The sequence below is a fragment of the Crotalus tigris genome, unplaced genomic scaffold, assembly GCF_016545835.1.
Source record: "Crotalus tigris isolate CLP2741 ecotype Arizona unplaced genomic scaffold, ASM1654583v1 scf7180000017668.6805642782:7212621, whole genome shotgun sequence".
Lineage (NCBI taxonomy): Eukaryota > Metazoa > Chordata > Lepidosauria > Squamata > Viperidae > Crotalus > Crotalus tigris.
This window is the reverse complement of record NW_024096554.1, coordinates 258947-282790: the sequence shown is the minus strand read 5'-3', so window position 1 is coordinate 282790 and position 23844 is coordinate 258947. Positions and strand designations below refer to the sequence as shown.

General features: G+C 36.0%; 1 protein-coding gene across 2 annotated transcripts; it reads right to left on the bottom strand.

Annotated features, from left to right (window-relative positions):
• Positions 1-5356: 5356 nt before the first annotated feature.
• Positions 5357-20855, bottom strand: PCARE (photoreceptor cilium actin regulator). Of its 2 annotated transcripts, none has more exons than XM_039337033.1 (2): positions 16070-20855; positions 5357-10177 (listed from the first exon to the last, which is right to left on the bottom strand). In XM_039337033.1, exons 1-2 carry the CDS (start codon positions 19690-19692, stop codon positions 10132-10134), a joined length of 3669 nt encoding a protein of 1222 aa, XP_039192967.1. In that variant the 5' UTR covers positions 19693-20855; the 3' UTR covers positions 5357-10131. The 2 variants fall into 2 exon arrangements, with proteins under 2 accessions (XP_039192967.1, XP_039192966.1); XM_039337032.1 differs by having other exon boundaries at positions 5357-10151; positions 16070-20853.
• Between the last annotated feature and the right edge of the window lie 2989 nt (positions 20856-23844).

Below are 23844 nucleotides of genomic sequence, written 5' to 3'. Positions count from 1 at the left end.
AAAACATGGGGTTGCCTGGTCACCTTACCATTATTAATTTTTTGCCATGCAATCTTAATTAAAATGATCTACTACTATGATGGAAAAATATATTCATTTAAAGAAATCTACTTAAAGATTCCTAAGAATACCATAGATAGCCAAATAAATGGATTTTAATCAGACTCAAATTATCATATTTTGGATACATTATGTGAAGATCTAGCTCCTTTAAAAGGACTACAGCTCAAGGGGAAGTGAAGAAGATAATGATCAACAGCAGGGTGGATGGGATCAGTTACAGTGGCAATTGTGCACCTATGGAAATCTGAAAATTTGAGTTAGGGGCAGCTTATCCCAAAACAAATCCACCTATGTGGTCACTAAGTGTAAACACCAACTTGATGGCACCTAATTAATCAATTCAAAGTAAGGAAGTTACATAATATTGTATTTATTTTAGGTTCCTACTTAGGATTCCATTTTCTTGAACCATGATTCTTGCCACATGTTAAAAAAAAAAGGGGGCAGGGCTCCCATAAATAAAAAACATTGTGGCCACTTATGTCTGATTTAGATCTCAAGCTGTATGATTTAAGCAGGGCATATATGGTCTCTGTGCCAAGAAAGCTATTGTACAGGTAAAGCTTTGCAGAAAAAAATATTTTATGAAATCTTTATTTTGTGTCCTTGCCAATGTTTAGCTTTTGGTAGGGAATGTGACACCCCATAAACATTCATACAATGTAATGAAATGTGATGAGAAGCCAATGAACAGCCTCATTGTGTGTCAGGTTCCCTGCTATAATACTGTCTATATATCCACATTAAAGCAGTTAAACTTGCAAAATGTTTCTGTTTATTGTAAAAATCAAACATACCTTTTAGCTAACAATAAAACTGAAGACTTTCTCTCATGAACATTTTGGAAACAACAGTTAATAAAATGAACCCAATCCTTTTTTTTTTTTTTTACTTCTAGAATAAGAACAAGCATAAATAATACTGAATGCTACTTATTCTTTGGAAAGTGGCTTTAATGGGTGATAACATGTGCATATGTTTTATCCCAAATAAAGAAATGTAGATTCCTATTTTAATTTAGATTTCATAAGTTAAAAATAAATCCACAATTTTAAAAGAAATCACATTCTTCATTCAAATGAATGTTGCTAGTCTGAATTTTATGTTGCATAATACTGTTCCTTGGCAACTGGTGAAAACTTGAAGGAACTGCTTTAAGAAGTCAGTGATAAATTGGCTCTGAAATTAGCAGATATCTCCAATGTTCACCCAGTCCTTACTTTTTTCAAAAATCGTTCAATCATAATCAGCAAGGCTCGATTTTGTAGCCGGTAAAAGAGATATTGATAGCATGGTTTTATGCATGGCTGAGTTTGATCTGAATTATTACAGTACCAGGAGATAATGAGAGACTTATACTTAAAGTGCTTTGCTTATAATTCTTATATAAATGTTGAGATTTGGTGACAACTATAGAAATTTTATTGCTTTGCTTATTCTGAAAATAAATAATGATATTTTTCAAACTTTATTTCATTTCAAAGTTTGCATAGTATACACATAGATCCATCCCAAAATGAGTTTAAAATTGCCAGAATCAGCATCTAAGATCAGTTTAAGAGAAAGGTTAGGAGAAAGTAAGTTGGAATGCCTAAGTGATTACGATACTTGATTTTTACTTCCATTATAAACAATTTTTGAACTGGTTCATTTAGGGTTGATTTCTGAATGTCCACAGGGAGTACAGGAATGTTTGTAAAATGATTTTTAAAAGATTTGATTTCTGTCACTAAATATACAGCATTCATAAATTTGTCCTTTAAAACTTGGTATATTTGATGTTTTAAAGGAGTATTCTAAAATCGCACAGCCTTTATTCTGTTTGGATTTAAAATGCCAGAATTACAGATTTTTTGTAAAAAAGGAGTCTCCTATGAAAAAAATGATAGTTTAGTTCGTTTGATTTGTCTCTTGGATGGGGACCTTTGATCCTTAAATCTGGCTTTTATCCTGGTCCCAAGGAATAGAAGTATGTCTGCAGATTTCACATCTGTTGGACTACAAATGCTAAAGTTACTGTATATGTTCACCTCAGTTCACAGATCAAAATATGAAAGATAGATGACCCCTTAATTGTTAAAACTTGTTATTTTAAGTCAAAACTAGACCAGCCATGACCTATTGGGCCATTGTTTACCTAAACATAGAAACAGAATGGCCACAGGTAGACAAAATAACAGTTAGAGTGGGACTGACTTCCAACTTGTCAGCTTTCTCATTGAGATTCTCTGTGAAAAACTGGCAGTGAGCATTAGAAATCCTTCCCTTCCCTTCCCTTCTTTTCCCAGCCCCTCCCAGCCCAGCCCAGCCTAGCCTGCAGGTAACAGCTGCTGCTAAGTAGAGGAATTCATGGCTGACCAGCATAGGGTAAATTCAGAGGGACTGTGCTTGGATGGGATGGATGCACCATTTCTTTACTGACTTTCTTCCTGCAAGCTTCCCACAAGCAAAGACTTTGCTAGGGAAAAGGTGGCAAGGAGCTTCAATAATCATATCAGTTCCTTCTAGGATCCCCACAACTTGTGAGAAGCTCTGGGAATGTTGAAAATGAGGACCACCATGGCCAACTACGGCAACACAGCAGCAGCACTGAACAGCAGGAAAAAATGAAACAGCAAAAAAAAAAAGTCCCAAATTTCAATTCTTCTGGATTAAAGGGTCCTTGCATTCTGTAACTTAGCTGTTTGAAGTACCTTTGTTGACAAAGTTTTGTTCTAAAATGCAGTGATTCACCGAACTGAAGGTCACAAAGTATCAAAAAGAGAGTTTTAGTAGTATATAGATGAATAATTTTCCTTGTCTGTAAAAAGGTGTCCTAGATCATATTGAAAATTGGTAGGCCAATTCTCTACAGGGTAGGCAGAATCACACATTTTTCATTCCATTTTCAAATGCTGACGATGTTAGCAGTACAAACCATAGGGTATCACCCATTAAAAATAAAAGAAATTCCTAATTGCTTCCCAAATGAGCAGGCAGCAAAGGCTCATACTTTTCAGGTTTAAAATGCTAGCTATCCACAGGATGTGGGGATATTGTACTGAAAAGGATTATTTTGAAAGATATATTAGTAATGGGAGTAATATAAAAAGAAAAAAAATGTGAATGTATTTTTATTCTAGAAAATGAAAGAAAAAGAGAGAAAAGCCAACCCAATTTATTTTTTTTCTTGTCTTTTGAGTTCTCAGTGAAAGCCAGGAGCGGGTTAACCCTGCAAGCTGGCAAAAAAAAAAAATAATACCAATTTTATTACAATTGCAGAAACAGTCTGGGGGATTTGGTATAAAGTTTATTTCACACTTTTTTCATTGAGTTCTGCAGTTTTTCTCTAAATTTTCCTTAGCTACTACTGTTTTCTCGAGTGGTTGTCTCTTTCTTTTTTTTCTTTTTTTCCCATATATTTTATTGATTTTTTAAAACATAAATCACTTAATAGTTGGTAAACAGTGTGTTTGCTGGGTTTACATTTGTAAAGAAAAATCATTAACAATTGGTTTCTATAATCCATAATCCACATAGTATATTTAGTTGATTTCCCCTTTTCCCCAAAATGTTTTCTTTGCAAACCTTGAAATAATACAGTTCTTATTATTTTGATAAATAACAGTTACATATATGATTTTTCCCCAATATTCCTAGAAATAATGAACACATCAATATAATATTTCTTTTCTATCTAATCATTCTGGTTGCTTCATCTTTTATCCTGTTACAGTCCTTATTTAGATTTGTTTCTTCCATAAAGTTCAAAATATTCTTGCTGGTTAAGATTTTCTCAACAGATAATTACATTTAAAGATTTAAATCCATTTTTCTCATATAAACCACCTCAACACTTTTACATTTCTTAAAAAATAGGTAAAAACAGTAAAGAAAAGGAAAAAAGAGCAAAAGTAAAGAAACATAAAAAGTAAAATACTACTTAAAATATATATTCCTCCTAAGGTAATATATATTCATTCCCAAAATTTCTTATTCTTTTTAACCATGATTAAAATATATATTTAATCTTTAAATATTCCATTTAATGTGTCTAGTCATCTAATCCTTTGACTCTTGTTCAAAACATTTTTTTATACATTATAGTTTCCTTAAATTCAGACACATTTAATTATTTAAAACATTTCCTTCATCTAGGCCATTTCAGCAGTATTATATTACTTATATCAAGAAATAAAGTAAAGGGGGGGGGGAAGCATACAATATTATTTAAGGAATTCATCTCTCTTAGAATGACATATGCATTCAGAATCTTTTCTATTTCTTTAACCATATTCAAACAATGTTTCTTTTTAAAATATTCTCTCTGGTAGATCCCATCATCTATTTTCTTAATTTTCACTTTCATCTTTTTCCTTTGACCAGTATCTTTCTTGATCAATGTGTTTTGCTGAATCAAAAAGTTTTTCCATATATTCATGACTGTTGCTATAGGTATAAGAAGTAAATCGAATGTGACTTTATGTGAGGCTTTTGCCTTTCCATGTTTCTTGAAAATCTTTTTCTCTTTCTCCTTCTTTGCTTCTCTTATCACTTCCTTTCTCTCTGATGTTTTCAACATCTCTACATTCCATTTTATTCAATCTATTTTTTTGTCCTCAGATTTATTTTGTAGTCTTAAGGGAAAAGTTCTTTTTTCCATTTCTTGTAAATTTTCCCCAGTAGGATTAAATCATGTTTTCTTGCTTTGTCAAGTTCCATCTTTAAGTCTCTATTTTCAATTTTATGTCCACTTATTTGTTTTGTCTGCTCCTTCTCTATTGTTGTTTCCTAGAAGTTTTTTTGTTGTAAAGTTAACTTAGAGATAAATTGATTTGTATATTCAAAGTTATTTTGGATTTCTTTGTGATTTGAACTCAGTATTATTTGAATTAATTGTAGTACGTTATATATATCCTCCTGAGAGGTATTTATGTTTTCTTGGTGTGTTCTGTCTACGTGTCTCTGATCCATGATGGCCAAAAGTTGGAGTTTTCCTTCTTATTTGCAAAGAGCTTTAGAGTCCCAGTTAAATAGATATTTGTAATCCAAAGAGTTCAAAAAAAGATTTTTTCCCTAAAGTTTATAATTCTCCCTTTGTCTGCAGCCCAGATTGTTGTCTTTTTTGTCACAGCTGTTCTTTATTATTAAAGCTTTGAAGGTCACAAACACAGATTAGCTTTTCTCAGGTTTTGGCAAGTTCTCTGTGGAAATCATAGCTGTCATAATCTTCATCCACCACTAGGTGTCAGCATATATTTAGTTTTCAATATGAACAATGGTCTTTAAAATGAAAGTCTTAACCATTCAACAATCTTAAACTTGTCCAAAGTTAAATTTTAGCATTCAAGTTTATAAATTTATTTCAGTACCATATATTTTGATCCTCCATAGAAATTTTAATTCACCACTTCCATTAATATAAGGATGGGGTGGAAGTCCCCCTCTTTCTTCTCTAATATTCTATATCTCAAAACATGTTTGTTGATGATCATTTCTTATTTAGATCCATCAGTTTCCTTTTTCTATGCCCATCAACAATGCAGTACTTTCTTGCTTTCCTCTTATTTCTGGAACTGTATAGCAAAATATATCCTTAGAGGTACTTCTCTTATTTCAGTGCCACAATTCTTCATTCAATTTGGAGATATGTGTTTGTGATCAATCTTTCTATACTTTTTATTTTTAAAGAACACAATATTCTTTCTTGGTCAAGTTTAATAGGACACATATGGGTTTTATCTCCGGTGCATAAGCTTTCAATGTACATACAACCAACAAAGTGATAGCCATAAGATACCAATAGGAGTAGGTAATAGGACAGATGAGAAGAATAATACTTCATGCAAAAATGCAATGCACACAGTTTAAAATAAGTCTGTAGAAATTGAGAAATACTTTGTCAGAAGGACAGGACAGTTCTTGCAATAGTACTCTAATGTTTTACTTCTTATATACTTCAGTCACCACACTTTATTTACCTAGCACTAAACTTTCAGGACAGCTCCTCTTGCTGGCCTTGTTATTGAGGCAGAATAGAGATTTGCTTTGATAATGGGGGAAATTATAGTAGCATACCTTTGTGTATCCTCCCGGGCTGAAAAAAACCTCTTGAACAGGCTGCTTGGATGTGCATTTAATTGGAAAAGAAAAGCAGAACATCAGAATGATGAATTAAATAAATCTGTATATTTGAGTGGCTTCTTGGAATAATGTAATGAAATGGTAGATAACCTGCAGACCTAAGCTCTTCCCAGTTCATTAGAAAATATTCAATTACGCTGATGGGCAATGAGAGGAATAGGTGCATTAAGCTTCCAGTAGGCGTAACACATTTTTTAATATTAACTGTAAAAAATATATTAATTCCCTACTTTCCAAAGGCTAATATTATGGCTCTTTCAGTTCTGATTACATCATCATTGCCACGCTATTGGAAAAAAAAAGATTAAATGTTATTTATAATTTATCTTTCCTTAAGCACTCAAAGCAGAGAGATACAGATGTTATATACCGCGTTTCTCCGAAAATAAGACCGGGTCTTATTTTTTTTTTGGCCTCCAAAAGAGGCACCAGGTCTTATTTTCGGGGTAGGACTTACCACACCTCTAGCACCAACAGCCCCACCCAGCCAGTCCACTTCTTCTGGGGCCAAAGATCTGCAGCTGCATTCAGGCTTGCATTTTGTAGTCAGGCCTTTTCAGAAGGCCTAAGCAGCCAAGTAGCGAGCTATGGATTCAATCCATAGCTTGGTGCTCGGCTGCTGAGGTCTTGCAGAACTGAACTATGGACTGAATCCATAGTTTGGTTCTTGGCTGCACTGGCCTTCTGGAAAGCCCGTGAAGAAATGGGCCAGCAAGGAGAGTCCTGACTGCAAGGTAAGTGAGTGTAGGGCGGGTGGGGCAGCTCCACACTCCCACCCCTACTCGGCCCAAAACTAGGGCTTATTTTTGGGATAGGGCTTATATTAGGCCCACCCACAAAAATCAAGCTATGGCTTATTGTTAGTGTAGGCGTATGTCATCACTGTTTGTACAAGGTTTTATAAAACTTCTCTGTTTTATATTCTGTGTGGTGTTTTCATTGACCAACACAACTGTTTTGGTTTTATTGGGATTCATCAGACATAGGTAGCCTGATGTTATTCTAACTTCTAAATTCTTTCACACTCCAAAATGGCACTTATATTTTTGCAAAAAAATAAATAAATGCTTAAATTGCATATTTATTTTATGAAATTTATAAAATTTCCCAATCTGTTACAACTCTACTATCTGTTGTCCACATGAAGATATGTAATATGAACAGAAACAGGATTACTAGCAAGTCAAGTCACTGAACTGAATGTGACTCCTGGTGGTTCCATTTACCCATCCATGCAATTTTTTTTGGCAAAACAACAGGATTAATTTTTCCATTGCCTTCTTGTAACCATCCAAATTTCTCTGCTGATTCCATAGCAAAGATATAGTTGATAGCAGATTCAAAAAATTCAGTTGCAAAAAGTAACAGAATAAGAGAGTTGGAAGGGACTTTGGAGGTCTTCTAGTCAACCCTGCTGCTCAGGCAGGAAACCCTGTACCATTGCAGATTAGACAATGGTTTCTAATGTCTTCTTAAAAACCTTCAGAGTTGGAGCACATAGAACTTCTGGAGGCAAGGTCATCTCACTGATTGTTCTTTGAAAGGTGAACTTAAGGAGCCATAGTGTGGCATCCACACAGAAGGAAGGGGCACCAGTGTGACATTTATTCATACAATTTAGGTTGCCTGAGCCAATGACAAAGCATCATGATGCAAGCCCAGCCCCTCTTCCTCATGCATCATGATGTTGTGTGCATGTCTCAAAGGGGCTGAGCTTAGTGCAACATACTGGACAGATTTTTTCTTTCTTTCTAAGGAAAGCAGTGAGTGCTTGTGCATGCCTCTGAAGCTACAGTAAACACCACCTTGATTGTAGGTTTCATTAGGTAAATGTTTGAACATTTGCCTATACAACAGAAATCTTTATTTTCAGCTTAATATTTGTATTAATCAGTCCTTGATTTAAAATTACACAAATTACAATCTAAAACACAGAGATTTAATAGTATAAGAGAGAATTTCGTCCATTGTAAGGTTTCTTAAAGTACATTTAAAAACAAAAGAACATATATACATTTAAAATAAACATCAAGTTATATTTATAATTGGTTTAAGTCATATACATGTGGAGAAAACCTGCAGTGAACGTTACAAAAATATGCATAATTATAAAATAACATTTTAAAATACTTTTACAGATTTTTTTTAGAAAAATCATCCTCATAAAACAGATTAGTAACAAATGATTGTGCTTACATACAGAAATTCTTCTTGAAAAAATAAATCTATGGCTTTCATGTTTCACAATATAGACTATTTTCTGTTTTAAAGCAATCTTCCCAGGTTGATTCCCTCTAAATATGTTTGATTTAACATTGTTTTGGGATTACTGGAATTAAATAATCTAGATGTCCAGATGTCCAATCCATCTGGTATATGCTACATTGGGAAAGGATGCTTTATATCAAGATACATAATTTAGTATCCTATCAAACAACTTCATCAACAATATTAATGCAATGGGACTGTACTCTTTCTGCAATTCTATACTGAAAATCAAATGAAATAGAATGGAATATAAGAAAGATTTGGTTTATTGTACCTTCATCTCTTCTCTCAAATCCGTATCTTAGAGCTGCTATAAAAAGTCTGATTGTGTGACACATTTTTTTCTAATTAAGATGAAGCTTGAAACATGGAAGCAGTGTGATTATACAATGACTGAGGTTACCTCTGAAAAGCAGATTTTTAAAGAAATCATTATTAAATATAATTGATACTCTTGTGTATTGGCTACTTGATTTTTATCCCCTTATACATTAATAATGGCACCACAGAATAATGCAAAACAAAGATGCATAGCTAATCAAAATACATGGATATACAGTCAAAAACTAGGTGATACATAACCTAGTTTTGCAGTATGTGTGGACTGGCCAAAGATGGGATCACCAAGGCCAAAACCACCTTTGGGGTTTCTATTCTAATACATAGTTCATCCTAATTATTTATACTATATCATCTACTTATTTCATTTACAGAATTCAGTGCTCTTAGTAATATACATCATCTCTATTATCTATCTATCTATCTATCTATCTATCTATCTATCTATCTATCTATCTATCTATCTATCATCATCATCTATCTTTGTCCAACAATGAGTTATGTGCACTGTTGAATCGTGCTTCCAGATTTTTTAGCAGATTTTGCTGCTTTTCTAGTAAGCTTTCTGTGATCCAGCAGAAGATACTACTGTTGATAAGACTGAAAAGTGACTATGGGCATTAGTGTGGTTATGGACACCTACTTGGTGCTCACCAGACTTCCAGAAACTCTTAATTCTTTTACTGTTGTTCTTAATGTGTAAATAATGAATGGCAAGTAGCAATCACCTATTTGTTGTCTAATAAAATAGGTGTTTGCTATTGACTTTGCCTACAATGGCGTCCTTTTGTGGAATAGGCATACCCACTCCCCATGGCAATCTTTTTTCTTAGTTTAACAACAAACTTTCATAAAGATATAACTGATAAAAGAGATTCCTACACCAGATGTTTTCAGCAATTGCTTTCCCTTGTCATTCCCTAACTCTGATAACTCCTTTATCAGAATTATCTAAAATTAGGTGTTGTTAGGAGATGTCTGGCATTTTACATGCTTTCTGTGGCTCATAACACTCTGACTTGCAAATATTGATCTTTTCATATTTTGAATAGATACGCCATTTTCTAAGCTGTGAGCTCTATATGCATTTTAGAACTTCACAATGTTCAGCTGTCAAATTCTACCCAATATTTTGTCTTCTGTGATATAAAGAAATGCAAGTTCCATAGGACAGTATGTAGATATCCTCAGTCTGGACTTTGACTTCTTCCAATCTTACTACTTCTACTTAGGCCTTCTGGAGTCCTTGGCCCACAATGTAGAGTTCAGGATAAGAAAATGACTTGCCTATTTCTTTTCCCTCAGAGAAATATTTGCTTTTCCAAGAATTTCCTTCCTTTAAAAGGCCATTTTCCATGCTGCAAAAAATATAAAAAAATAAAGCCTAGTGAAATTTAATATTTCAAATAAAATAACAGAAAAGTTATGTTAATCTAGGAAAGGAAGAAAATTATCAGTTCATTTTTAATTCCAATTTCTTTGTAGAAAACGATCAGTAAAATTATCCCTGGAGGACAAGAATTCCTAGCACAAACATTTTGCATTCCAAATATCATATTTCAGTGACCTACATAAAACATGCACACATTAAACACATATTCATAGAATGGATTTTTAAAATAAAGTATTCTTTTTATGTAAAAAGCAGGAACATTTGAAAGGCACTGAAATTACAACTGTGCTAGAATTATTAGGAATTGTTCAGCATGCCCATTAGTTTATGCCCAGAAGTGTTTAGAAACTTCTGTCCATGTGTAGTGTGGTAGATCAGGTACTGTTTATTTACAATCATGAAAGCTTATTGATTGATTTTTGACTAACTGTAGTTTCATCCTAGTGTGTTTTATAGGGCTGTTATGGATGGTAGAGAAAGTGCTATGTATGAACTTCTGGAAGAAAGATGTGATCTACACTAACAGCTAATGTAATTTTTTTTTCAAGCATTCTACCATAATTTATGTTTATCATTCAATTTTCCTGAATTTTGGTAGAACCATAGGATATATATTGTCATCTTATTTAAAACTGGCATACATACTACCAATCAAGGACAATATATATAGCTCAGAGTTGAAATGAGGGGTCCTTGGTGCTCAGAGTGTATTTGGTTGTTTTCTTGAAGACACTTCATTACCCAAATTAGGTAACATCATTAGTGCATATAATCTGGTATATATGTTTCTGTTAAAAATTTTAAGGGCAACGAAAAAGGGAATTTACTAAATATCTTCAGCAAAAACTATAGTGATTATGATGGTTGATGGAGAAAAATAATCCAAATTCATAATTGAATACTACTTTTAACAGAACCATAAAATGACAAAAGAATGTACATCATTAAGGTCTCATCATTGCATCCTCTTAACCACAGCATGAACATGCCCCAGGACCACATTTTTGTGTCAGTCCTTAAGTTGTTGCCTTCATCTCATTCCTCAACATATAGTTGAAGCTGCCTAAAATTGTCTTAGGCATTCCATTTTAGAGTAACACATATCCTCTTCTTACACAACTTTGTCAGTACAGTCAAACATGCTTTAACAAGAATGAGATTATTAATACATTCAAGGGATCTCAGAAAGGGATCTCAGACTCCTAGTCGACAATCACTTAAATATGAGCCAGCAGTGTGCTCAGCTGCCAAAAAAGCCAACACAGTGCTAGGCTGCATTAACAGAGGGATAGAATCAAGATCACGTGAAGTGTTAATACTACTTTATAATGCCTTGGTAAGGCCACACTTGGAATACTGCATCCAGTTTTGGTCACCACAATGCTGAGACTCTAGAAAGAGTACAGAGAAGAGCAACAAAGGTGATTAGGGGATTGGAGGCTAAAGCATATAAGGAATGGTTGCTGGAATTGGGTATGTCTAGTTTAATGAAGAGAAAGTCTAGGGGTGACATGATAGCAGTGTTCCAATATCTCAGGGGCTGCCACAAAGAAGAGGGAGTCAAGCTATTCTCCAAAGCACTTGAAGGCAGGACAAGAAGCAATAGATAGAAACTAATCAAAGAGAGAAGCAACCTAGAACTAAGAAGAATTTTCCTGACAGAACAATTAACCAGTGGAACAACCTGCCTCCAGAAGTTGTGAATGCTCCAACACTGGAAGTTTTTAAGAAGAGACTGGACAACCGTTTGTCTGAAATGGTATAGGGTTTCCTGCCTGAGCAGGGGGTTGGACTAGAAGACCTCAAAGGTCCCTTCCGACTATTGTTATTGTTATTGAGGGAAGGATCACTCTAATTCCTGTTAACCACCTTAACTGCCATGGGCATGCCCCTTCCTGCTTCTGGGATCCATCTTCCATGTCTGTTTTAACAGGGATACAGGAAAGATCAGACAGTAAAACAACAGAGATAATAGCTTCAGGTTTGGTCAGTTGCATTGCTGTTCTGTTACCACTGGATACGTTATAGGTTTTTCCGGCCTGTATCATAAAAGGTTCTTATGTGGCCATTCTTTTCATTGTTTTTATTACTTTAATGTTGTTTATCTCTCTCTCTCTCTCTCTCTCTCTCTCTCTCTCTCTCTCTCTCTCTGTGTGTGTGTGTGTGTGTGTAGGGGGAAGTGGTGCTGTTGTTCCAAATTGAATGGCTGTGAAACATTTTTTTCCCTTCAAGGGGTAAATTAGATAAAGAAACTACATGGAAAAAGTCAGCCACAGTTTCAAAACCTACACACCCAGTTGCCTAAAAGTAACCATAAAACAGAAAAATCACAATGCAGATAGACAAAACCTTATGAAAATCTTTAGAGCATGAGTGGCTGCATCACAATGTAAAATGAAGAGGCAAGTAATGATTTAGATATTAATTTCACGTTCTCCAATCAGAATTGCTTCTAGCATTTCCTCTTACTGCAGTTATGTATTACCACAATTACCCAATGTTTCCTTCTACATATATACACTTCCTAAAAATTGTCTTAAGTAAAGTAAGTTACTTTTATTAGGGAAAGTCCCATATGTTATACTATTTATACAGCAAAATGCCTATGTATGTTGATTCTCACATATAGTTAAATAAATCATAATAATATATTTTGGATTATTGGAGTAAAATATTGATAGGAAACTTTAAAAAATTGAATTATGGCAGATAGAACAGATTTTTTAGACTAAAAATAAAGAGAGCATCTATATAAATATGTAGAAACTTAGTATAGACATATATCTACGCCCAGGTTTTGCACATAAATTGAATTTTTACACATTTTATTTACAGTAATCTGTTTTATAATATGAATTACTTTTATTGATAGATTTAACCTTAAAATAATATTTTATAACATAATATACTTTTATATTATGTTTTTATGCATATCCATATTCCAGTGATTTAGAGGCCTATTCCCGTAGTTTAAAGACTGGTTTCTTCAGAATTTGGAAACAATAACAACAATAATAATTTTACTCTGGCTATGTTTGGATATGATGCCTTAACATTAAGTGAAATATTTGATTAGCATCCCTTTTCAGCTCCTAGCCTAATCAATATATCAGTGGAAGTTTTTAATCTGGTATTCATTAGCCCAAAATAAAATGCTCAGATTTTATATGGTTTTGTAGTATTTCTTCATGCTGTCTCCGATTTTAACTAATGACCAAATGAAAAATAATCTAATCTACCTCTTCTTTCAATACCGTTACAGAGGTTTGCTGGCTCACTTAGCTTCAAAGTCTGAGAATCTGTTCCCTTGTTTTTCAGGGAAAGGAAACTGTCAGGAAACTGTTAATGGATATTACTATACTGTGCAGTTCTAATTTGGGGCCACTGACACATTGTTTTTGTTATATTGCTGAATCTGATGAGAGTGTAAATGTTCAGTAGAAAACTGTTACCCAGCTTGTTGATATAATAATCTGTCAAACAGTTTTATTTGTTTAAAAGCTATCAAGCCGAATCCAAGCTTGAAGATAACTGATTTAAAAAACAACTAAGGCCTCTTTCCTCTTTCAAAAAAAAAAATAAAAAATGGCCATAATAAATTAGAAGCAGTAACTACACAGTCTCTGAGTAGACTTCCCCTGAGAGTTTTACTGATTGTCATAAGATTACAGCCAATCAGAACAGAGCTGGATCTTGGAGGTCTTCTAGTCCAGCCCCTGCTCAGGCAGGAGATCCTATATCATTTCAGACAAGTGACTGTTCAGTCTCTTTTTAAAAACCACCTGTGATGAAGCACCCACAACTTCTGATGGCAAGCTGTTCCACTGGTTAATTGTCCTCACTGTTAGGAAGTTTCTCCTTTATTCCAGGTTGCCTGTCTCCTTGATTAGTTTTCATCTATTGTTTCTTGTCCTATCCTCTAGTGCTTTGGAAAATAAATTGACCTCCTCTTCTTTGTGGCAGCCCCTCAAATACTGGAATACTGCTATCATGGTACCCCTAGTCCTTCTTTTCTCTAGGCTAGCCAACCCAAATCCTGCAACCATTCTTCATATGTTTTAGTCTTCAGGCCTTTAATCATCTTAGTTGCTCTTCTTTGCACTTTTTCCAAAGTCTCAACATCTTTTTTGTAATGTGGTGACCAAAACTGGATGTGGTTTTGTTGATTCCAGGTGTGGCCTTATTAAGGCTTTAAAAAGCAGTACTAATACTTCAAATGATTTTTGATTCTATGCTTCTATTTCAGTGGTTCTCAACCTTTTTATACGGTGACCCCCGATCATAAGGACACGCTGCGCATGCATGGGCCCCCATGCGCAGTGTGCATGCGCGGCGCCGCCCCCTGAGGGGAAAAAATGGCGGATCGCGTTGTTTGGCGACCCCCGTAAAATGGTTGTTCGACCCCAAATGGGGTCGCGACTCAAAGGTTGAGAACCACTGTTCTATTTATATAACCAAGGATTGGTTGTATAAACAGAGGCATAATAATGAATTAATATTGTGTCTACTTTGTCACATTAACATGATTTGGTAAATAAAATGTATACAAACATATAATGTACAGGTTGGAAGAGGCTATATACTGTGCATCATATAGTACAGCATTTCTCAATCTCAGCAACTTTAAGGTATATATACTTGAAACCTCAGAATTTCCCAGCCAGTATGCTGGGGAATTCTGGGAACTTAAGTCCATGCATCTTAAAGTTCTTGAGGTTGAGAAACACTGATCTAGCTCAACCTCCTCTTTAATTCAGGATTCACTAAAGTATCTTCTTCACCTCCTATTTGAAAGCCTACAATTAAGAAAGGGGCCACTGCAAATCTTGGTAGACTATTCCCTTCTCTAGCAATGATGGTTAGAAAATTCCTACTGTTGCTGATCATAAATATATCTTTCTTTTAATTTCAATCTGCTAGTCCTTATTTTCTCAGTTGTAACCGAGAATAACTTTTCTCTCTTCTGCAGGTAACAAACTTTAAGATATTCCTGGACAACTATTATATATCCTCTTAGATTTCTCCTTTATAAGCTAAACTTGCACAAGTCCTTAACTATTCTGGTCATCATATTCTAAGTGTGGGCTAACCCCACAAAGAACAGTTACCTTTCATGGTCTGCATTTAATGCTTTTGCAGATGCAGCCAAGGACTGTGCTGATCTTTTTAGCAGCTGCATCATACTGTTTGCTCAATTTCAATTGCAGCTCTATTAGGATTCTTAGATTTTTAAATACTGGAACAATTTTTCACATGAAGAGATTCCAGAACAATCAGCAACAATGATTAAGGAAACACAAGAAAACTCAGCATGCTTCATCAGCCATGGTAAAATAGTAAGACTACTAAGAAGAATTTAGACTATTAAATATATATAAAACACCTGGGCCAGTAGAGATAACTAAAAGAAGAATATTATCAAGCAATAAGCAAAATTTCTCCATCTTTGCAAACCTGTTTATTATATCAGCAAACTACCTTTTCTTCAACAGGTTCAGAGCTGTTAGCTTCAGCATAACTTTGTGAAATGTAGTTACCCAGAAAAGAACTATAGCCAGCTAGTCAGTTTCAGAGATAAGAACATTTGAAATAGTTCTCACAGTAGCATCACATGGAAACCCAATAAGGAAGCAACCTGGCCAATGCTAATGTCATACTGTCTGTGTTCTCACAATATATCAAAAATTAGGGCAGGATGATTATGTACTATTAAAAACAATGTGCAGGTGTACCACAAGGAGATGTGCCCCTATTTTATAATCCTTTACTCATCGGAACAGTAGCTTATCAGAAAAGAGCTATGAATTATAAACCATTAGGATTCTGACAATCAGACTATACATCTAAATGCAGTGAAAAGGCTTTGATATTAAGACTTCTTACCTTGCTCGGTTAAGCACAGGGTCGCTCTCTGCTGTAACAAAAACTGGCAGTGGAAGCTGGAATCCAGGCCTGTGGTCAGAGAAGCTCCTTCTGAGGCAAGGCTGAGGACTAGCGGCACTGTTGATCGTCCTCTGTTGATCCACAAGTTGCCTGAGTTGCATGCTATTTCTCCTTACAGAAGTTGCGACTTCAGGCTGGGCCATAGCCTCTCCCATTGGGTTGATGTTTGATGACACCACTGGCTTGGCTTCAAATAAAGAAGAAGTAGCTAGGCAAAATATTGAGTGAGCATTGCTAACAATCTTTGGGGAGGCAGAATGTGGCTCTTCCTTGGAATCCATATTGTTTTGTAAACATCTATGAAACTGAGATGGGGAAATGGATGGAGAAGGAGTAGTTGCAAAAGGAGGTGGGCTTGCTTCTTGATCATGGCATGGTAGATTGGACACCTTTTGATTCTGGGAGCTTTGTTGTTTGCGTATCACTGGAGGATTAGAGAGATTTTGCTGAGGAAGTGGGGAAATCACTTTCCTCTGTACTGGGGGACTTGTTGACCTGGAGTGAGTTGAGAGACTAGGTTGCTGATGTAGAATGGGAGTAGAAACTTGATGAATAGCTCTGTAATTAAGTGGTGGACTTGGAAATCTCTTCTGATTGGGAGGTGAGGAAGGTGGTTTTCTTACTGGTGATACTCGGCTGATAAAACTTGATGTTTTCTCATTTTTCTTTAATAAATCAGGAGAATTTTGCTTTTCAGGTAAAGGAGCTTCACTGTTACTCATGTTTCCCAGTTTGCTCCAGTTTGGTTCTGATGTCTCTTTAGGATTTGTAAGAGGTATTATTTTATGAGACTGTTTATATAGATCTGCAACTTTTTCCATTTCATCTTCCCTTTTGCGGCAATCAGACATATGAGTTGCATTCAACTCCAAGAAATATTTATTTGGTATGGTATCTACCCCATTATTTGGTGCTTTGTTGACAGCTGAGGAATTGCTGAGATTCTTATTTGGTAACAAGTCAAGTGAACAGAGGGAAAGTTTCATCCGTGGAGAAATCTGTGTAATTTTCTTGGTGGTGGACTGTTCATCTGCTCTGGCAGTCTTATCAGCTACTTCCAAATAACTTTCTTCCATTTTTATATCTCCTGAAGATTCAGTTGATTCATGTAAAATTTCCATTAACATTTCAGGTGGTGGAGGAGGTAGGCTTTCTATATCAATCTCACTAGAATCCTCATTTGTATCATGGCCGTTTGCAAGTTCCATTGAACTATTATCACTAAGAGTACAATGTCTAGTTCTGATGTTTTTGCAACTGGTATCTTCTAATGGTGAAACTTTATATTTGTGATTTAAGGGCACAAATCCTTTGGGAAGTAGAAGATTGGGAGAAATGCTTTGAAGTCCAAACTTTCTGACACATTTTATTGGGCCCAATGTTCTTAAGCTTGAGGGTTTCACCAGATTTTCAGATGGGCTAAATGTTTCAATTAACTTTTTCACAGATTTATATGGAGTGTTTGGTTTGGGGGTCCCAGAAGAATTTTCTTTTTTAGCTGTCAAATCTTTTGAAGACATGCCAGTTGTGATCGATTTTTTACATTTTACGTCTTCATTGTATCTACATGAAGGATCAGGCAGTATATTGAAATTTTTAGCAAGAGACGCTTTCAGTTTATTAGTGGAAGTTCTGTGAGTAACGTGCTCAAAATATTCTAGATCAGACAATTCTTTTGGATTCAATATTTCCAATGTATCATTGATTTCCTCTTTTCCGTTTAATTGATAAAATAATTCTAGCCTTCTGTCAAGATCTTTTTGAGTTCTTTGAAGTTCCAAAAGAGTTGGGTCCTCAGCATGACTTCTGAGAGACACCTCAGACCTAGACCGTTTCTGTTTAACCTGTGTCTTCTGGCCCCCAGAAGCTGTACTAGGTCTTGGAAATTCTTTTCCATTTTCATCTTCCATCCATGCCCTTTGCTGACATTTAGCTGGAACAAATTTTATCTTTTCACTAATGGCGTCTTTCATTTTGAGAATTATCTCATTATCTGCGCTATCTATTTGTTTGGTAGAAGACTTCTGTCTATTCTCTCTTGCTGCAGGAAAAGATATAGATCTTTTAGATAAAGCATTTTTTTCTTTTTCAGACAGACTTATAGAGTCACATTCTTCCTCAGTTAAACTGTTGGCACTACTGTCTTCATTTGTGGAGGAAATGCTACCCAATTCATTCTGTTTGAAGCTATTACTTTCCTGGGTTACATTACAGTGCCCAGAGTTAAAGGTTTTCAAGATATTTTGATGTTGGAGAAAAGCGGATCTACTTTTTGATACTACCTCAGATGATGATATTACATTCCTTGTCTGTGGAGGTGAGTAAGATATATTCTTCAACTGTTTTTCCAACACACAGTCGTGGGACATGCTTATACCATCCCTGGAGTTGCAAGGACATTTATGAATGGTCTCACAATTTATTTCCATTCCATGCCTATCAATAATATTCAGATCTTTCACTGATTCATTGTCAATGCCTATTCCACTGTCTTCAGAATAAAGAGTCATATCATCAAGGTAATGATGGGAAAATCCAACTGCAGATTCTTCAAGATTCTTTATTATCCTGACCAAGCGTTCATCAAGATGTTGCTTTGCTTTCATTTTTTCTTCTAAGCTGGTACTTGCAGACTGCAAAAAGTTGCAAGACTCCTGCAGGACCTCAGAGGCTAAAGAGGCCACAGTTCCATTTAACAACTGCATTTTGTTGACAGTGTATTGTAGTAATTGTTGCAAAAGATCTGGCTGCTCTTTTGGATTTTCTTTGCCAGCTGGCCAAACCAGGTTTTCTCCCACTTCTTTGAGCAGATCTTCTCCATCTTCAGTAATTTCTTCTAAAAGGTGATTGATTCCATCAAAACGAGTAAGCAAAAAGTTCACCAACTGTTGCACAATTAGTTGTGTCTCAGTAACCTGATCTGTCATGCATAACATAGCCTCATATTTGGCAATATTAGGATTGAGATATGCATATGCGTTTTGATGGGCCTTAACAAGAGCATCTGGGAAATCTACCTTTTTCTCAGGCTGACCTACAGAAGGACTGGATTTCTCTTTAATTTTGCAAGGACGCCCTGGTTTTCCCTGCCTGTTCCTTTGCTTCTTCCCATTTTTGGGTTTTTGATTTTTGTTACTTTCACTTTTATCTCCCATGGTAGCATCAGCCTTTTCTGATTCACAACTTTTTTGCTTTTTAATCATAATTGCTTCTGCCATATGTTTGTCTTTGTTTAACTTCATCGATTCAGAAATGGCTATCTCAGTATCTGAGACTATTTTTTCAATTTCTTTTTCTTCCTGGTCCAGCTCAGATAGCAAAGGATCCTCAGATGAGGAATAGAAATTAACATCCTTCTCTTCATTTGATAAATTTTTGAAGAAGTGAACTTTAAACTGAGCCTCCTCCTGTCTTATTCCTTCAGTATCATAAGAAGATGAGCCTTTGATCAGCAAAGGAAATGAAAACCCTTCACCTCCTTGGTCAACTAATGTAATTCTTTTATCCATCAACTTTGTTTCAGGATTCTTAACAATATCACTACGTGAAGGAGTACAACCCATCGTGCTCTGTCTTCCTAAGCTTCTTTACTACTGATAGATAGCCAATAAATTAAGCAAAGATGAAAAAAGAATGAAAACTCACAAGTTTAGCTGATGGTGGGAGCTGGCATTTTTTGAGGAAAGCATCTTGAAGAATCACTGCTTTGCAGATTGCCTGCTTATTAAGAAACTTCCAGTCCCAGCTTGGTCAGTGTATTCTCCCCTTGAATAATTTCTCTTATGAAAAATATCTGTGGCATTTTCAGTTGAGCTAGGAGATTAAGAGTGCTTATGTCTCTTGCTTCTGCCTTAGCAGATGTCAACCAGAAAGAAGGATTTAAGCTAATTAGGATAAGTAGCCCACAGCTAGTTTGTTGCGCTTGGAACAGGACAATTCCTGTTATGCACTGCATTTTACAAATTGGCTTATTTTATTTTATTTCTAAACTTTCTTTGGGGTCTGAAATTCCAAAGACAAATGCAGTTGTGAGTTCCAAGGCAAAATACTACTGCACAGTCACCTAAAAGGACTGAATGTGACCTTGGATGACTAATGCCAATTAGGAAGAAACACAATCTACAAAGCCAAAGAAAATGGCATTAAAAATCTTATTAAGCTGTTCAGTCTTATCCCATCTCAAGATCAGCGTAAGCAAGCATTCAATTCCTTGAAGACTTTCTCCACGAATGCTTTGAATAGTTTTAGCTCTCCTCCCTTTTAAGTTTCCAAAATGATAAAGCTGTTTTGCATAATTCTATTTTTCAGAGTTAAATAATGATCCCAATTCAGCATGCACTTTTTCCCCCAGCTCTGCTTTGATTTCTTCAAGTGCAAGAGCACCTGCAGCAGTTCATGGGAGACTATGAATTATTCACCAGAGTGATGTCTCTCAGCATCAAAAGAGTACTCAGTAATCTTCTCTTGCCCAAAGGCTGGATTAACGCAACCAGGTGCAGTTGATTAGTCTAATGAAAATGCCCTTTATATGATCTTGAAGGGGTTCCCAATCAGTTTACAGCCAGTACAAATAAGAGATGTTGTCAGTCTGAATACAGATCAGATTCTTGATCAAGAACAAGCTAATGAAACACCTCAGAGTCATGGTAGATGTAGTCTAATGTAAATGCTTGACTTATTATGAATAATCTTTATTTTTCCAGGATCCTGGTTATTTTACAGTTCTTACTTCACAGAACTGCTATAGATTACATTAAATCTCAGAAAAAATTCAATACTGGGGACCTAGTATTGAAGGGGGTGAGTGGCCCTGCGGGCAGGCGGGGTGACGGATGGGGGGCACAGCGGGGGTGGAGCCAATTTTTGGGCACTCAGTCTCTAAAAGGTTCGCCATCACTGCCCTATACCATTTCAGACAAATGGCTGTCCAGTCTCTTCTTAAAAACTTCCAGTGTTGGAGCATTCACCACTTCTGGAGGCAGGTTGTTCCACTGGTTAATTGTTCTAACTGTCATGAAGTTTCTCCTTAGTTCTAGGTTGCTTCTCTCCTTGATTAGTTTCCATCCGTTGCTTCTTGTCCTGCCTTCAGGTGCTTTGGAGAATAGCTTGACTCCCTCTTCTTTGCAGCAGCCCCTGAAATATTGTAACACTGCTATCATGTTCCCCCTAGACCTTCTCTTCATTAAACTAGACAAACCTTTTAGAGACTGAGTGCCCAAACTGCAACCCAAAACTCACTTATGCATCGTTGAATACCGGGTGGGTGTGGCCCATTGGGTGGGCGTGACTCATTGGGTGGGCGTGGCTACGGTGGTAACGGCAGATTGGGTGGGACTAAAAGGTTCAATCAATTCCAACTTTGCAAGACCTTTTTTTCCCCTGCCAGAAGTTAAAATTGACTGAACCTTTTTTATTTTTTGCACATGGTGGTGGAGGCCTAAAGCGAAAAGGTTTTATAAAACCCAGCTGAAGGCCTAGGACTGGGGCGACGGCATGTGTGCCCACAGAGAAGGCTCTGAGTGCCGCCTCTGGCACCCGTGCCATAGGTTTGCCACCACTGAACTAGACATACCCAATTCCAGCAACTGTTCCTTATATGTTTTAGCCTCCAGTCTCTAATCATCTTTATTGCTCTTCTCTGTACTTTTTCTAGAGTCTCAACATCTTTTTTACATCGTGGTGACCAAAACTGGATGCAGTATTCCAAGTGTGGCCTTACCAAGGCATTGTAAAGTGGTATTAATACTTCATGTGATCTTGATTCTATCCCTCTGTTAATGCAGTATAGCACTATGTTGGCTTTTTTGGCAGCTGCAGCACGTTGCTTGCTCATATCTAAGCGATTGTCCACTGGATTCTATTCTATTCTATTCATCTTAATATTGCAAAAGATATGAATGATCAAACACATCCAAGAAGCTTCATGTTTCATGAGATTGAATCCATCTGTATCTAAAACAACATTCTAAGTGGTCCACAATATACTATTCTGAAATGGTATGGTACTTTCTTGGGATTTTGAAATATAATTTATTTTCCACTGATCTGTCTGTTCCCTGCTTGCCAAGATAATGAAAAATGCTAATAGAACTATTTCACTCCCCCTTTACGGGCACTCGAGTCTTACCTGCAATGCAAACTGAAAGTTGATGAAATTCAAGTGTCTTGAATGCTCTATGGGAAATTCTGAGAAAAAGAATATAATGAAGTACGTGAAAATAGTTGGATTCTCTTTCTGCATGTCGGTAATGGTCTGCGATACTAGCTTTATCAGGTACTTAGGAGCCCTGGACTTGGCAGCACAATGAAACAGCAGCCAACGACTTAATAGCTGGCCATCAATACCTCAATCAACCAATAAAAAGCCACACCCAACCAGGCACCACATAAATAGCACACACACAATAGCCCAAAGCACACATTCTGGTAGAGAGAAGTTCCCTGAGGATGGGCTCCAGCATGAATCCGAAAGCTCAGGAGACTAAGCCTCTGGCCCTGGTGCCCGACCCAGATTGGATCTTGTAATGCTAGTCTTTGAATATACAGTAGTGAAGAAAGCATTCTAAAATGCTTAATTGTGAAGCAGTTTTCAATCTGTAGCTGACTTTAGTACACAACACAAACAAAAGAGTTCACATAATTTATCAGCTGCAAGCTCATTCACAAAAACTGGTGTTCCTTCAGAAAATTGGCATTAATGCTTTAAGTATTGATTAAGTTTCCTCCTAATTTCTTATGTGACTAGATCTTGTATTCCTGACTGAGTTGTAACTTGAAATTTAAAGAAATTCTATGGGAAGGAAAATGTAGCGATATCTTGAATGATAATTTTAAAAGTTACAGTTTTGTGATTTTTTATGAGTAGTAGAGAAACCCAAAAGCAGAGCTATATATGTGCCAAGGGAATTTGCCAGGATCCAAACTGAATATGTAATACATATTACATTAGAATATATAATTTATTACTCATAATTCTGTTAGTATTAACAGCATTAACATTTACAGAGCAAAAGGAAGTGTATGTATTTTACCGTGGACCACAAACAACTCAATGAAACACTGTAACTGTTGCTTCGGTTAGAAAATGACTCAGAATCTATCCCTGCTATCCATTTTTGGCTCTGACTCCAAGGAGACCTATCCCTAACCCTAGTTTCATTTTCAATGGCAATGGGATTTTCCCATATATTTTACTATGGATCACAAAAAACTCCGAACAAAATGCTATAATCATTATTGTCCCTAGAAAAATGATTCAGAGTGTATACCTGATATCTGTTTTCTACCCTGACTCCAAGGAGATCTACCCCTAATCCTAACCCTATTTTCTTTTTCAATAGCAATTGGATATTTCCATGCAGACCACAAACAACTCCAAATGAAAACCTGTTACTATCACTTTCATAGAAAATGATTCAAGATCTATACCTGATATCTATTTTCAGTCCTGACTCCAAGGAAACCTAATCCTCACCCTAACCCCAACCCCAACCCCAACCCCAACCCCAACTTAACCCATTTCATTTTCAATGGCGATGGAGTTTACCATCTATTTTACTGTGGACCACAAACAACTCCAAACGAGAAGCTGTCAATGTCACTTTCTTTTACAAACATCTAAGAATCCCTCCCTGATATCTACTTTTGGCCCTGACTCCAAAGAGGCCTAACCTTAACCCTTACCATAGTTTCATTTTCAATGGCAATGGGATTTC

Bases quoted from the DNA above. Each gene is read 5' to 3' on its own strand.
- PCARE (XM_039337032.1), bottom strand. From the start codon at position 19,692: ATGGGTTGTACTCCTTCACGTAGTGATATTGTTAAGAATCCTGAAACA. The intron at 10,152-16,069 runs GTAAGAAGTCTT...TATTTTTTGCAG, and splicing joins CCTGTGCTTAACCGAGCAAG to CATGGAAAATGGCCTTTTAA.